The sequence below is a fragment of the Phocoena sinus genome, chromosome 15 (genome assembly GCF_008692025.1).
Source record: "Phocoena sinus isolate mPhoSin1 chromosome 15, mPhoSin1.pri, whole genome shotgun sequence".
NCBI classification, from domain to species: Eukaryota; Metazoa; Chordata; class Mammalia; order Artiodactyla; family Phocoenidae; genus Phocoena; species Phocoena sinus.
In genome coordinates, this window is record NC_045777.1 from 21,942,818 (window position 1) to 21,959,563 (window position 16,746).

Below are 16,746 nucleotides of genomic sequence, written 5' to 3' on the forward strand. Positions count from 1 at the left end.
GTTCTATGCCCTTAAGGCTGTTAGACCTTAAGGCATCCAGGTCTGGTTACGTCCCAGTGACATAACTCATCTACTTTTGCAGATGAGAATACTAAGGGCTGGAGGGGCACCAAATTTCATACAGGGAATCAAACTTAGACTGTCTGTTTAGGTCTAACGCTGTCAACAAATACTAAATGTTATTGTGCACCCAGCCTCTTCTAAGGAATTGGGAATATAGCAGTACACAAAGTAGATAAAAATCCCTGTCTTCCTGGACATTCAAATGTGAGACTAGAGGAGGGTTCAACTCCACTGGGCCATCTGTTAGCAAAATGATGTCTAGAGCAACAGATGTAAATCCTGTCTGGTTTTGCCTATATAATGGGCCCCCAAATCAAGATCCTGAAAAATTAATGCTGTTAATGTATGAACAGGATACATCACGATGAATTCTAACACTAATAAGAGCAAGTAGGACAGCTAAGGGCTGCCCAAGATTTATTAATAGATAAAAACCAGACTTTCGAATGAGTAAAGAGCAGCGTGTGATTCAAGATGGGAGAAAATTAAAATGGAAATAGAAAACCAAACGTGACAGCAGACATCAGCAGAGACAGACAGGAGAAGAGAGTAAACAGCATTCCCCCACCACGTCTGCCTTCCTACTGAGGACAGATCTGAAAGGATATCTGTATTATCATGTCCAAGCAACCCGAGGAGAGACTGAACAGCATTCAGCTCTACCAGAAGGTGGTACAGGTCTGGCATGGTGGCCACCACGTGCATCTCCTGAATGATGTCATTTAGGTCCAGCTCAGATTCCATAAACCTAGGAAGGGAAAACAAGACAGCATTATTGAAAGGGAAGGGGTACAATCAGTACTGAGGAGCAAACAGCAACATAATCCAGACAGAGAGACAATCTGTCAAAATGTCTACAACAGACCAACCAAGAAGTATGCTCGTCCAAAAATCATACTGTCACACAATTTCCTTGGGAGATCGATTTCCTCATTACAAAAATCAATCTCGGATTCAGATCTCACTACAGGGTTCCCCTTACTCTTGCAGTCACAAGTTGCCTTTTACAGGCTTCGAAAGCATTTTGCAGCATCAGATGCTCTAACTGCCCACCAGTCCTGTGGATTAGCTACCATAACCCCTTGGAATGGCAATTCACTCTGCTGTCCTGAACATAGTTATCCTACTGATCCAAAAAGGGCTTCTCTTACCTACCACTTCAGATCAAGAGCCAATTATTCCCCTTATCTAAAGGAAAGGACAGAGATTCCGCTGCCATCCAGAAAAACCTTCCCCTCCCCCACACCCCTTCCAATGAGCTGATTAAGAGAAAGATCCCAAAGTAAAGTCTGGCATCCTGTAATCACCACCATACCTTAAGTAGCATGATACTTCACTCACATTTCCACACCTGCACCTTTCTGCAAACCTATGCCCAGGCACAAAGAACAGAACTGCTTTGCATTCACCTCTGCATGCCCTCCCCCAGTGTTTGACATAGAAGAAATACCCGCTAAGCCTTTGATGAACAAGACAGGAAGGTTTGTTCTGAAAAGGAAATAAGCTAATCCATGTAAAGCAACTGAAAAAATAACTGGCGGAGAGGAATCAGTGGTTAAACACACTCTGGAGCCAGACTGCCTGGCTCTGAACCTCACTTCGCCACTTACTTAGCCTCTCTTTGCCTCAGTTTCTTCATCTGTATAATAAATGTGCTAATAAAGTTACCTATCTCATAGGCTACTGTAAAAAGTAAATGAACAAATACACATAAAGCACTTAAAAAATGTCTGACATGCAAAAAGCACTATACATTTGCTCTCATTTCTATTACTACTACTAACACATATAATATGTCTATCTTCCCTTCCAGAATGTAAGCTTCTTAAAGACAGGAATTACATCTTTTGTCTCTATGTATCCACAGATGCCTGCTTAACTGAATTGAGGCCACAAAGAAAAGGAACATAAGCAGGGACTCCTGAACCTCCAGATGCTGAGGAGCTGGGCAAATCTCCAGAACTCTGGAGATTCTGTAAGAACAAAATCTGGACACTGTAATTTTTTAAAACATGTCCATAATTTAGACAATATCTTACCACTGTTTTTCTCCATTACCATTTTTAATCATAACATTTATGTAGTTTTTTCTGATTATAAAACACCACTTTTTGTAGAAAACTGGGAAAAGGAAAGAAGAGCCCTCAAAAAGTAAACCGAAATCATCTATAATCTTATTAACCAGAAATAACCATTGATAATACTCTGGTATGTTTAAGTAATTTTTCTCAACTCATAGCCTTCCCCCTGCCTAAAAGTAGCCTACACAGTATACAGTTCTATATACAATTTTTGCTGTTGTTGTTAACATAGTCTGAACAATTCCTCTTATCATTAAACATTCTTCTACAGCAGGAAAAGCCAGTATCCAATAGGGCTGTCAGTCCTTCTTCTCCCTTGGCAAAATCCCTCACTGAGCACAGCATCTCCCCCGCTGAGCCCAGACATGGCTTCAGAATCCTTCTCAACATAGTGTTCCAAGAAAAGACTACCAATCAATCATGGAGAGGGAACAGATTAGGCCTATCTGAAAGTCCTATTCTAAATAATACATTTTAAAAAGCTACATGGTGTTTCCTTGTATAGATACTCCATAATTTATTTTACCAATCCCCCTTTGTCAGACATTCAGATGGTTTCCAATTTTTTCCTTTATAACAAATGGCACTAAGATGCATGTATTCATAACTATCGTGTGAGGATAATTCCCAGGAAGGAAAGTACCAAGTCAAAGAGTATGCATAATTTAACAGGTTTTGATATATTCTGCCAGAAAGGCACCAGTAGTGTATGAACTCCCTGTTTCCCCTCACCCTCTTCAAAAAAAGTATTATCTACTTAAAATCTCCTAATTGAGATGGGAAATGTAACTTTTTTAAATTTTGCTTTTCTGATACCACCATGGTAAAAATTTTGTTAATGTTTACTAGCTATTTGTATTTCTTCTTTGCCCATTTTTATGTCAGGGTGTTCATTTTATTATTGATTTATAAGCACTTTATATGTTAATGAAATTAATCTCTGTGATACATTGCAAAAAAAAAAAAACCCAGAGAAAAATATTTGTCCTTTAACTTGTACATTGTGCTTTTTGACATAAAGGCTTTTAATTACCTTTGCCTTATGAACTCTATTTTACCTGTATGCTGAGCAAGGTTTTTTCTATGCTAAGATCAGATATATGGTGTACTTTTATGTTTATACATTTTTAAATGTTTAGGAGTAATAAAACTAAAATTTATTTCAGTGTATAATATAGGGCAAAGATCTAACTTTATACTCTGCAAATGTCTGGCCAATTGCTCCAATACTATAATCTATCTCTTTTCCACAAATTTGAAGAAATGCCACCTCTATCATACACTAAATTTTAACGTGTACTCTAATCTGTTCATGGGCTTTTCACTCCATTTCATTGATTTGTCTGCAAATTCCTGAGCCAGGACCATACTTTCATAGTGTTACAATATATTTTATATCTGTTACTGCAAAACACTCCTATGTTAGCTTTCTTTTTGAATGCTTCCTTGTCTATTCTCACCTGCTTATTATTCCAAGTAAACTTCAAAATTATTTTTGTCAGACCCCCCCCATACCACTTTTTTTTTAAAGTCTCCTTCCACAGTGCTTACAAACAGATTACCTTTTAAATCACTAGTTCCCCATCACCTAAAGTGTGGAAACCAAATCAGAATCATGACATGGAAGGGCTGGTGCAGACTTCAGATATTCCACGGGGCAGTAGATCTGTTTAATCTTTGAATCTAATGGGCTCAGCAAACCTCTAAGGCTTATTTGCCTTACATGGGTAGTTTAAAACAAAACAAAACAAAAAACCTGATTTCTTGAGAGTAACTTGACAAAAGATTTTTGCAGCTCACTGGGAAGAATTAGCAAGGGAGACTGGGCACTAACTAGTAATAAACAAAATCATCTTGCATACAAGGAAGAGATTTGGGGACTTGAGTGATAATTAGTGAATGAATGTCAGCCTGGAGAGAAGCTTCTGGTGGTATCCTGCAGGGCTCCCTCCTTAGGTCTGTTTAGATCAACTATATTATTTTATTGTTATGTTTTGATCAACAACTTGGGTGAAGATATATAAAAGGCAAACTTAACAAATGTCATATAACACAAAGCTTATAGTGAACACAGCAGCTGACAGAATCAATTCAAAAAGTTTCTGACAGGCAATGATGATGGGCCAAATCTAACAGGAGAAAAATTACCTAGGGTCTATGTGGAGAACGCATTGAACCAAAAAGTCAAGTACAAATACATGGGGCAGGAAAGACACAGTGTAGTAAGAGGACATGTGTAGAAAGGACCTGATGGTTTTACTCAACTGTAACCACAATACAAATCAGACCACCAAACAGTTCTGCCAGGACAGAGACTATTTCTCAGTCATCTCTGGACACCTAGCACTGGGCACACTCCCTGGTCCACTGCAGAAGTTCAGCAGATGCCTTCCAAATGAAGGAGCAGAGGAAAGTAGCTGCCACAAATGCTGTTATGGTTTTAGGCTGCTTAAAAGAAAACAAGATAGTTATGCTGATTAGATGACCATAAAAGTCTGTGACATCTGTTATGGGAACCATACTTTAGAAGGGATATGGACACTAATTTGGGGAAGCAACTGAGGTTATAAGGAGTCTAGATATCCTCTCACAGGAGGATTTGTTGAAATTCTTTTTCATTCGGAGTTGAAATCTTAAGAGTCAGAGCTGCCAAATGATGAAACAGGTTTCTCTGGGAAGTTAGATCCTTGTCACTGGGGGTAATTAATAAAAGGTGATATAAAAAAATCAATGAAGAGAAGGGGGAAACGGACTGTACCTTTCAGTCCCTTCCAACTTCAAAATCCTTCTTCCAAATATGCAATCTTAATCAACTATCTTTAAGTTTAGAAAGTCAGAAAATTATCACAACAAAACGAGCAGAAAGTCAACTGTGAGCAGGGAAACAGCATAAAAATACCACTGGGGTCCCATGTGACATGAGTAACGAGATATAGTGGGAAATGCCTGGACCTAGGAATGAAATTGACCTGGGTTACACCCCAGCAACATTATTTACTGGCTGTGTAACCATTAGCAGTGTGTCAATAAGTATTTATGGGCACATACTAGGTGCCAGTCACTGTGCTAGGTACTGAGGATATAACAGATAGCAAAATAATCCCAGTTGCCGTCCTCACCGAACTCCTAGCCTAGCACAAATATAAATAATCTATTACATACAATTCATTGTAAGGATATCCAGCGTTGCCCAAGAAAATTGCCATTGGAACACAGAGCACTGGGCTCCAGCCTTGTCAAGGGAGACAGAATATTAACTAACCTATCTCTAAAACTCAACTTCCTTGATCTTCCTATCTGAATTATAGTGAGGATTAAAAGAGATAATAAAATGCCTAACAAGTGTTGGCATGTAGTAGACAGTCAATGAATCTAGATACCCTCAAGTTTGCTACACTGTAACAAAGAAAATTCTCTTTTTGCTGACAAAAGTACAAGCCTACTCATTTAAAATCACACACTACAGTATTTGCAGATGGCTGCCTAGGGATTAGGTACACCTTCAGCAACAGATGACTCACAGCTGGGGGGAGAGGATCAAGCTAGAGGTCAACGGGAAAGCAATAGAGCAACACATTAAAACAGTAACCCAGGCTGAGATGGGGTCACTGATTCCATCTGGTAGGATGGAGAATATTCTGCTAGCTTGCCCACGTACATTTGCTTCAGACCAGCAGGATGTTCTCCCTCAACCACAAAAGTGAATTTTAGCAAGTGATCAGCAATGTTCAAAACCACTATAAGAACAACAGAAACCAACGAGTCCTCCTGCAATCACAAAACCAGCTGTAAGTGCACACACAACATGATGCTTCCTTCACCTGGCTAAATCAGCAGTTCTCAAAGTGTGGCCCTGGGACTGCAGGGGGTGGCTGGAGATCCTTTCAGGGGTTTATAAGATCAAAACTATTTTGACAACAACTCCAAAACACTATTTGCCTTTTTCACTCTCATTCTCTCGGGAGTGTATGGTGGAGTTTCTCAGACAACTATACAACAATGTGATGATACCACTGCCCTAACGGCTAATGAAATGTGTACTTGAATATTCTAGAATTTTCTTAGGTAAGTACTTTGGGGTACTCAATAATTTAAGGGTGCAAAGGGATCCCGAGACTAAAAAATTTGAGGACCACTAAACTAAATAAGTCTGCCCCTGCAAAAATGAAGAGAAAAACTACTAAAGGACTTACTAGGGAAACAGCACACTCTACCAGATGTGATGTTTGGGAGAAAGATCACACAGTGCAAAGTAGAGGCTGCCTAAGAGAAGTGTCAATTGAATCTGAAATGCAGCCAAATGAAGAGAGGCATTTTTTGGTATGCAATCAAAATGACAATTGCATATATGGGAAAATAAATTTGAATGTTTCTGATCTCAACCGGAAAGTTTCATTCAAATATGCTCTAGCAATTTTCATTTTAATTGCACCTTGCTGGTCTAGAGAATTATAAAAGACACTGCACCAGTAAGAATTCAAGAACTCAAGGTTAAAACACAATGTAGTTTCCTAACTGCTTTTCGATGTAAAAAAAAAAAAATGTTCTTTATGTATAATTTCAATTTTCAAATGTTTAGATTTTAAAACTAAAATAGTATATAAATTTTGTGTGAATGGAAAACACTGTTGATATTTTTAAATAAAACAACGTTTTCTTAAAACCAGTTCATGAATTGTAACAATACAGCATCTGTCGTACCTAAGATGTAGATGGTGAACATAAGCTGCAGAAACTCGCTGCTCTAAAATGACAAGTATACCTACTAAGCGGGCAAAGGTAATACTGCCATTCCAAGAAGTAAATTGGATTTCTTAAATTTCCAGTGTCATCAACCTGTGGCATAGCTGCCTCATAATGTATCCTCGGGTTCCAAGCAATAGGGATGTAGTAAATATGACATCAACTATATAAGATCTCTCTTGTTTACTGAGTGCCTACAGTATGGCAGGTACCGTGCTAGGTACTACAGAGACAAACAATACACACCAACTAAAAGGAACACAGAGTCTAATGCAGGAAGACTGCTGAGTAAAGAAATAACAATAAAACAAATGGCAAAGATGTTGAGAGATCAGATTCATTGTGGGCAAGAACGTAGGGAAAGAGACCTGCTGGTGACAGAACTAAAGGATATGGTGGGGAATTTGGCAGTAGCTATCAAAGTTTAAAATGCACGTGGCCTTCAATCTGGGAATTCAACATTTAGATGTGTATCCTATAGAAATACATGTACACTAAGACACATGTACACAGAGGTTCACTACAGCATTGTTCATAAAAGCCAATATTTAAAATAACCAAATGTCCATCTATAGAAACATAATAAATAAATCATGGTATCTCCAAACCATGAAATGCTATGCAGCGGGCACAAAATATAAGGTAAATATGCATGCACCAACATTGAAAGATCTTCCGTTATGTGACCAAAAAAATCAAGGTGCAGAGTATGTACAGTATGATTTAGGTAGGAGAAAAATATTTGCATATTTATATATATGTAAATAAGTGTACAGAAAACAATCAAAAAGGATACTTACAGAAGTGTTCACAGGCGCTATCTCTAAGTAGAGGAACGGAAAGGGGATCAGTGCAGTGAAGGACAGCTTTCATTTTTCATTCTACTATGCACTATTGGTATTTTTTACGATAACAATCTATTCATGTATTACTTATATAATCAAACACACACACACACACACACACACACACACACACACACACACAGAGCAGTATGACAAATGCAATTACTGCTGCATGACAGAGGTCAGCACAAAAACTGACAGGACTCTGGTGTGGGGAAAGCTGAGCTCTGATCTAGCTACTCCTACTGTCAAAGGGGGCTGTGGCCCAAGTCCAGTAACCGGGTTCTCCCCTCTCCACCTCCTCATCCACGGTACAGAGAGAACGTAGTGGACCACATTAGCCTTACCAAGTTGCCATGACAACAGGATGCCCTCTGATACCTCTGTGCCTTTGTTCCTGCTAGTCACATTGCCTGGCATGCCTTTCCATGTTTTCTGCCTAACTAAAATCAAAATCATTCTTCAAGGCCCAGCTCAAATACCACCTCTTCTGTGAAGCCTTCAATAGCCCCCGACTTGGTATTCACTGCTTCTTCCTCTTTGCTCCCACAGTACTTTGCTTATATTTCTTTTAAAGTATACTTCCTTCTACCATGCATTTATAGGCAGTCTCCCTAGTAACCTTTAAACTTGAGTGCAAAGACTATACTATTCAACTCCTAATTGCCTAGGGACCTTAGGCATATTAAGATTCATTAAAAGTGTATGTCCTAGGAGGGAGGGAGGGAGGAAAAGAGAGATTTAGGACATTAAAATCTGTATAAATATGAAAATCCATTTACTTAGGATTCAAAACTGATGCAAAGTTATCAGACTCCTCATTATAGCACTTCACAGCGCACTGAGGAGCTGGTGTAGTAACAACCATATTAACTATCATTTCATGAGCACTTACTATGTGCCAGATACTGAGCTAAACACTTGCCATTATTCTCACTTATTCTTCACAACCACCCTGTGAGGAAGGTACTATTTCTTTATACAGATGAGACACCTGAGGCTAAGAAAGGAGAAATGACTTACTCAAGGTCATGTGGGAGTCACACCCATATTTGTCTAACCCCAAAGCCTTTGACATTTCTCAACAGTAAAGCTATCACTAATGGCAGCCATGGTCAGTCTTCCTGGGGCCTTGAGAAGAGTAATGCAAAAAAGAGTTAACATAACAGGCCTGATCCTTAGAAGGGCCTGGTCCTAGGCTGGCAGCTGGGAACCTGGCTTTTGAAACAATTCCTAAGTGATAAAGTTGCTTTGCCCATCTGGGGCACTGAACATCTGCTTTCCTTCTGTGAGTCTGGAATTTTGGTAGCTGTTGCTGGCAGAGAATGCTATGATCTGTCTTCAATAAATACCCTGGTCTCAGAGTCTCAAACGGGCTTTCCTAACAGAAACACTGCACATGTGATGATGTATTTCACTGCTGGAAAAAGGAGCAGGTCTGTTGACCCCTCCCAGTGGAAGGGAGAAAACACAGGAAGCCTGTACATGAATTTCTCCAAACTGCCTGATGTGTCTTTTTCCCTTGCTGATCATATTGCGTATCCTTGAGTACCACTGACTCCGAGTCCTGTGAGTACTTTTAGTGATTTCCCAAACATGTGGGTCATCCTGGGAACACAAAATACACAAAGAGCAAAACAAAATAGCAAACAAAACATCTCAGAGGAGAAAGGGCAAAAACAGCAAAACAGAGACTTACTTCTCTGGATTGTCTGGAAACTTGATCCGCAACTCTTGGTTTTTGTATGATCTTTTTTCAAATGTAAGGATCATCTTCTTCACTGAGCTTTCATCCAATGGTTCTTCCTGGGGTAAAGAGACAAATGCAACAATTTCAGTCCAAAGGGATTTCTTATTCACTAATCACTACTTCTTTCCCGTGGCTCTTACATGCCATTCTGCCCCTCACCTTTCTGGATTAACTATACAGTAAATACTTTATCTCCCCCATTAGAATGAGGGTTAAGGGTGTACATCACATGCTACTTTGTATCATCACTCTGTGTGTCTCACATCTAGCACAGGAAGTTCAACTTGAGGTATTAAAGACTCACTCATTCAACAAATATTTCTTGAGCATACTGTATGGCAGGGAGTAGCAACAATACTAAATGAATATTGTTTAATATTTATTTCGTCCTTCTCTTCTGTTGTACAGGTAAGATAACATTTAGAAGTTTAAAGAACTTGTTCAAGGTCAAACCCTGAGTCAGTGGCAGTGCCCCTCAATCTTTTCCCTACACCGGGGGTCAGCAAACTATGGTCCATACGTCAAATTCAACTTATAGCCTATTTTTGTACACCCATAAGAATGGTTGTTAATTAGCAATAGTCACTGCTTTGTGTTTCTTATATTATACATTACTGTATCTAGTCCTCACTAGCTACTGAGAAGGGTATCAGACAGGTACCTGGAATCCCGATACAGCAACAAGAATTTAGTAACCTCGCTCAGAGGAAGCATAAAAAAACTAGCAGACCATACAGAATATTCTTACTTCATACAGTGGAATAATACCTACAAAGGTAAATAAAGTGAATTTTTGAAAACAGAATCATTCACCCCCCCCCCAAAAAAATCTACACTAAAGTTTCAGAAACGTTTTTTCCTCAGTTTAGTTCCCAGTTTAAAGTAATGTGCTGCAGTGCGCTCTGCCTCTCTAACACTCTCCCAACTCCTAGCTTCGTAGTCGCTGACCAAAACTCACACCCAAAACCAATAAAGAAACTGCTATTAAGAGAACCAGAAGGGCTTCCCTGGTGGCACAGTGGTTGAGAGTCTGCCTGCCGATGCAGGGGACGCGGGTTTGTGCCCTGGTCCGGGAAGATCCCACATGCCACAGAGCGGCTGGGCCCGTGAGCCATGGCCGCTAAGCCTGTGCGTCCAGAGCCTGTGCTCCGCAACGGGAGAGGCCAAAACAGTGAGAGGCCCGCGTACCGCAAAAAAAAAAAAAAAAAGGAGAACCAGAAATAGATCCTTTTGGAAATCACTGAATCATCTCATAATTTTTTAAGTACCTAAAAATTTAGCTATTAAATTTAGATTTTGGCATATTGAGGTTCTTTTTTAAATTTACTTATTTTATTTTTGGCTGTGTTGGGTCTTCATTGCTGCGTGCGGGTTTTCTCCAGTTGCGGTGAGCGGGGGTTACTCTTTGTTGCGGAGCACAGGCTCTAGGTGCACAGGCCCCAGTAGTTGTGGCTCGTGGGTTCTAAAGCGCAGGCTCAGCAGTTGTGGAGCACGGGCCCAGTTGCTCCGTGGCATGTGGGATCTTTTCGGACCAGGGCTCGAACCCATGTCCCCTGCATTGGCAGGCGGATTCTTAACCACTGCGCCACCAGGGAAGCCCCGACATATTGAGTTTTAAAGTGGGAGATACCTATACATTCATTTTGGGCGTGACACCTTTCTTAGATTTTATCAATGACTCCTGGACCCTGAGGTACTCTTTTGGAACCCCACCCGCTCCCCAGTGTCTACAGCTTTAAGGAGAGGTACCCTGACTTGGTAAAAAAACTGAAGTCAGTGCCCTGACTCAGTCAGGACTCAGAGCTTAGCTTCACTACTTACTACCCACGTGGCAATGTTACTTTGCTGAATATAATCTTCAAACCCTCACCAAGTCTAACTGATTCTACCTCATAAGTGAATTCATCCACTTGGCATTTAGAATAAAGTCCCAAATCCTTCACATGACCTGTATAAGGAAGGCCTGGCAGGATTTGGCCCAGTAATCTCTCCAACCCCAAACCTCTGTTAGTGGCCCATGTGTGCTTATTCACTGTTGACTCTCCAGTGCCCATGATAGGGCCTGGCACACAGGAGACATCCAATGAAAATCTGTTGAAGGAAGGAAGGAAGGAAGGAAGGCAGGGAGAAAGGGGAAAACTACTTTAGGTCATCATAGAGATGACCTGAAGACATGAGGTACATAAAATTGTTTTATAAACTATATGACACTCTATTAATATAAGCTGTTATTGTAACTATTAGCATGATTGTTAATGTACCCAACTTATCACTGGGATTTAACTAAAATAATTTAAATTGCTAGGAAAGGGTTAAATCACTTTCAGGCAATCTCAGTACCTACAGCTTTTCTTTCCCTTAGCTAACATCCTGCCAACCCTGTGGGAAAAAACTTTATTAGTGTTAATAATACAGCTCTCATAGGATTCCCAAAGTCTTAGCCTCTCCAGGGTTTGGCCTTCCCTCCTTTAATTTCTCTCCAACACTGGGGGAAAACCGAATTATCAGTCTTAGTCATCAGCCACAGCAGTATCTCCAATAGCTCAACGTCAGAAACCAGAGGGAGATTTCAGAAAGATGAATGCTGGTGATGTAGCACAAAAAGGACAATAATATTTTACAAGTTCACCTGACTTTACAGGGGCAAACATCACTTGTTTTTCATCAAATGGGACTTTGGTGGCAGTGAGAAAATAACTCCTGGACTTGTGGCCTTCCATGCGTCATTTTTACAAAGCGACCTCTTTTTCCCTGTCCCTTAACAGAAGGCCTGGTCCCACATCCCATTTCTGTCTTCCAGGCTAGAGACCTTATACCCATGACAGCTACTATGCTAATCCTCCAGTACCAGCCTTGCCCGACACGGGAATTATACCTGCCAATTAACTGCTGCTGCAGGGCTAACAGATTGATCAGAAGCTAGTAAGGAGGGAGGATGTGCTACACACATTGTTTGTCTAAGGCTGGCAGGGCTGCTGCCCTCAGAGAGGAAATCCAAGACTGTTTTTCACCACAAATTTCCAAAGTGTCACCACCTCTTAGGGGCAGACCACCGAATTACCACTGGTAGAAATCTTAATGAGGAGAGAGTTACTGTCATAACACAATAAAGACCTTTTTGGAATATGAATCAATTTTTTTTTCTTCTCAGATTCACACTCCAGCTTCATTTTTTAAATCCAAACTTAGCATCAAGCCTTTGAGGAAACCAAAAAACAGCTGGCTCTTAAGAATCTAATTCATACTGAACAAAATGCCAGAGTGAAATAACATACAAGTTAACACTTAAGGATTTAAAGAGACACAAAAGTAAGGTCACATTATTTTTAATCACTGATATTTTACCTCTATTCTTTTCAGCTTCATTCATTTATTCATTCAATAAATACTTGTTAAGGGCCTACACCAAGTTCTAGGCATTGCTCTGAATGCTAGAGATACAGCTGTGAACAAAACAGAGCCAGTCCGTTTTCAACAGAGGTTGGGGAGAAGACAACAAATGAGTAAAATACAAACAGGAATTTCAGATCATGATAAGTGCTGTGAAGACTGTATACAGAATAAAGTGATAAGAGAATAAGAGAACGACTTGCAGGGCTACCTCAGAGACAGGAACGACTTCCCTGAGGAAGAAACACCTGAACTGAGACCTGAATGAGAAGAAACCAGTCATGTAAAAAGCATCAGGGGAAGAAGAGCATGCCAGCAGAGGACACAGAAGTAAAAAGGTTCAGAGACAGGAGTCATTGCAAAGGCCCTAAGGCACCTTGAGGAACAGCAAATAGAAAGGGCCTTGGGTATATCTTTCCCTAAACCATATTTTTTCAGTCACATCTAAATACCTAATCCCCTAACTGCGCCTTTAATTTCTTCAACTTTGTTGCTTTGCGAAGGCCATCTCAACTGCCTGATAAGTCCTTCCTCCACTTGTTTGACAAAATTCTACTCCTCTTTCAAAGACTATTGACTGTACTTAAAAATGAGTGCCCTCTATGTGTCCTCAGTGCTGGCTAGGAAGCCTCTCTGACCCTCCTCAGTCCATACTAATTGCCCCACAGTTCAGTGCTTGGGCCTCGATTATAATATATAATCCAGAATAATTTAAAAACTCTATCTGTAATGTTCTTTACAGTTTGTAAGATGCTTTCCCAACTCCATTATTCCACTTAACCTTCATGTCAACACTGTGAAATAAGTATTCTTAACCCCATTTTACAGATTAAGCTGGGAAGTTCAGGGAAATTTAGCATTTAGCGCTGAATTACACTCTACAGATGCTGTGTCAGGGCCGAGCATCTGAGCTCCAAACCCAGCTCTGCCACCTTACCTCGTCCTCTTCCTCCTCACCCTCTCTGTCAATGATTTGAAGCAGCCGTTTTTTGTCATCATCTGCTTCTTCTACCACAGTCATTTCCTCCTCCCGAAAGCGGCCACGCTCTCGAGTACCAGCTTGTCTCCGACGCATCTTCAGCTCTTCCTCTTCATCATCCCGGGGACGTTTTGTGCCCCTGTTGGGCTAAGAAAGAGAAAAAAGAAACACAGGATTTTAGAGCTGGAAAATATGTATAAGGGCGTACATACCAAGCATTCTAAAAGTTTTCGGAATTCCCTGACTGAAAAACACCAGAGCACACAATTTCTCCCACAGAATGAAGTAAAGCTCTAAGTGGTTATTTTTCAGACCTGCAACGATTCTATAAACACATGATTACAGTCACCTACAAGGTAGCTGGTTTTTGTTACAAGTATTTTTCAGTATGCAAAGTTTAGCACTTCACAAAAGTTCCTGTATATACAGAAATCACGGGGAACAAGGCTACTTTGAGAAGGGAACGCTGGGTTAAGCTCAATTTACTAGCTAGGATTCAGTCCCCAACACCAATCCCTTGGTACCTGGTTTTAATTCAGATTTAGAAAAGATTATAGTCACTCACAAGTAATTCAAACAGAGAATATTACATACACAACCTCCAAGGGTCTACAACATTCTAAATTCCTACTTTACAGCAGAGGAGAGTAAGGCCCAGAGGTCAAGGATTACCCAAGGTCACAAAGCCAGGAGCAGCACTGAAAATAGAATGGCACTTCCTGACTCCTAGTCCAGGGCTTTTCCCACCGCACTGTTAGGGTCTCATTCTCCCTCTGACAATGCAATCCATGGAGGAGTTTTTACGATTGCTTGCCATTCAGCTGGAATAAAACTGAAATGGGCCTCAGAACTGAGGAAAAAGAGCACCGCACTAGATATCAAACAGCCCAATATCTCCATTCAGCTCAAGTTACTACTGTGCAACTTTGGGCACACCATTTAACCTCTCTAAGCCTTACTCTCCTCGTCTGCAAGTGGAGGTTATCACCCTTTTCTCCCTGTGAACTTCAGAAAAGATGTTTTTGTGTGTATTTTAAAATTTTTTTCAGCTTTATTGGGATATAACTGACATATAACTTGTGCAAGTTTAAGGTGTACAACATGATGATTTGATTCATATATATTTTGTGAAATGATACCACAATAAGGTTAGCTAATACCTCTATCACCTCACATAATTACCTTTCCCCACCACCACTGATGGTGAGAACATTTAAGATCTCAGCAACTTTCAAGTATACGATACAGTATCATTAACTACAGTCACTCTGCTATACGTTAGGTCCCCAGAACTTATTTACCTTATAACTGGAAGTTTGTACCAAATGGTGGCAAACTGTAGTGAAAGAACACTAAACTATAACAATACTAAACAAATATATAAAATTATTACTATGAGTTAATTAATCCAAATGATTCTGTCTTCCCCAACACAAAACATTTGTGTTAGGCTCTTCAACGAGCTTTTCTTTATCTGTTACAATAACTGCACACACCAACAGTGTGCTAGGTACAATGTGGTATGTTACTACCAAAGTGAAGAAAATGCTACATTCACTGCCAGCCTGCTAAGTTGCTTTTGGTGATAACAGACAAATTTCTATTATACATGATACACATCTCACCCTGTGACTTATAACCCACACTGTTACTGAACTCTGCTACCCGAGTGGTACAAAGGCATTCCCCTCTATATTCATGTACCCTGCTGATTCCACATACCAGGTGCTTCAGTAAGTCTACGCATATGACATTGCTTAGAAAACTCACATTAGACAATTCGGTTTGTGGGGTACCACCTGCTATTTTTCACTCTGTTCCTGAGTCTCCCTGGGATGGATTATAATTTCATATGACCACACTCTATTTCCATAAATATAAAAATTACACAAATCTGCTGTCATCATTACTAGTCTACACGTTAAAAAAAAGAAGAAAAAGAAAAAGGAAATCAACATGCCAGTAACCAAAGAGTACAAAAAAAGGAGGTGGTGGTTTTCATGTGAGGAGAGGAGGTAGCTTGCTCCTAAACGAGGGCAGGCTTCAAACGAGGTAGCTCCACAGCAGGTAAGGAACTTCAGCCCTCTGGGAGCACTAGTTCTTTCAGACTCCTAAGACAAGCCCTGCTGCGGTTCTATTAGTGTGAGCCTACTGCAGCAGCCAAATCAAAGCATGAGCTCCACAGTCCTCCACGGAGAGGGGATTTCTGGACTGTTTATCTCAGCGCAGAGAGAAAAGGCAGTGGACCACAATTAAAAGGGGAAAGCTAAATGCTGCCACAGTTAAGAAATGCAAAAAAAGAGAACAATGGCAATGTCTCTTTTGAACACATCTTCCAATCCACTTCTGTAAAACAAACATTTCAGAGGTCCAGGAGGAGTTTCATTTTTACCACTAATAATTTCCACTGAAATAGCACTTTCCTTCTGCAGAACTTAAAGCACTCCTTTTAATCTTCACCCCATCTCTGGGGATGAGAAGTAGTTAACAGTTCTATTTTATAAGCAGGGAGACAGGATGCCTGAGATCCTTTAATAAACTCTTACAAAGACAACCTGCTGCCTTCTAAAAGTTGAAACTGATCTCTGGGAAATTTGCCAATTTCCATGATTCCAGGACCCTAGCTGAGACAGATCTGAGGGACTTTCAGGCAAGAACATATACCCATAAACATAAGTCATACAAGACGTTAGCCAAGTTAAAGTAATATTTGTTAAACCATTCATTCAACAAATAATTTATTAAAGAATTCCAAGGCTTGAAGGATCCTCAAGTAATCAGTCTGGCCTAGTACCAGTCCCAGGCTTCCATTAGGGTAATGTCTAAATAGGGACACAGGGATAGACAGGGCTAGAACGGATTCTTGAGACAAGAATAGCTTTGCTAATCTTTATG

General features: G+C 40.2%; 1 protein-coding gene across 1 annotated transcript in view; it reads right to left on the reverse strand.

Moving 5' to 3' along the window:
- The window catches only part of CTNNBL1 (catenin beta like 1), a 170,092-nt gene that overhangs the window by 127,005 nt on the left and 26,341 nt on the right, over nucleotides 1-16,746 (reverse strand). Inside the window, exons 2-4 of the mRNA XM_032605835.1 lie at nucleotides 13,810-13,998; nucleotides 9,432-9,538; nucleotides 672-811 (exon numbers count right to left, since the gene is read on the reverse strand). Coding sequence (XP_032461726.1) covers nucleotides 672-811; nucleotides 9,432-9,538; nucleotides 13,810-13,998 — 436 coding nt within the window. The remainder of the gene's footprint in view (nucleotides 1-671; nucleotides 812-9,431; nucleotides 9,539-13,809; nucleotides 13,999-16,746) is intronic.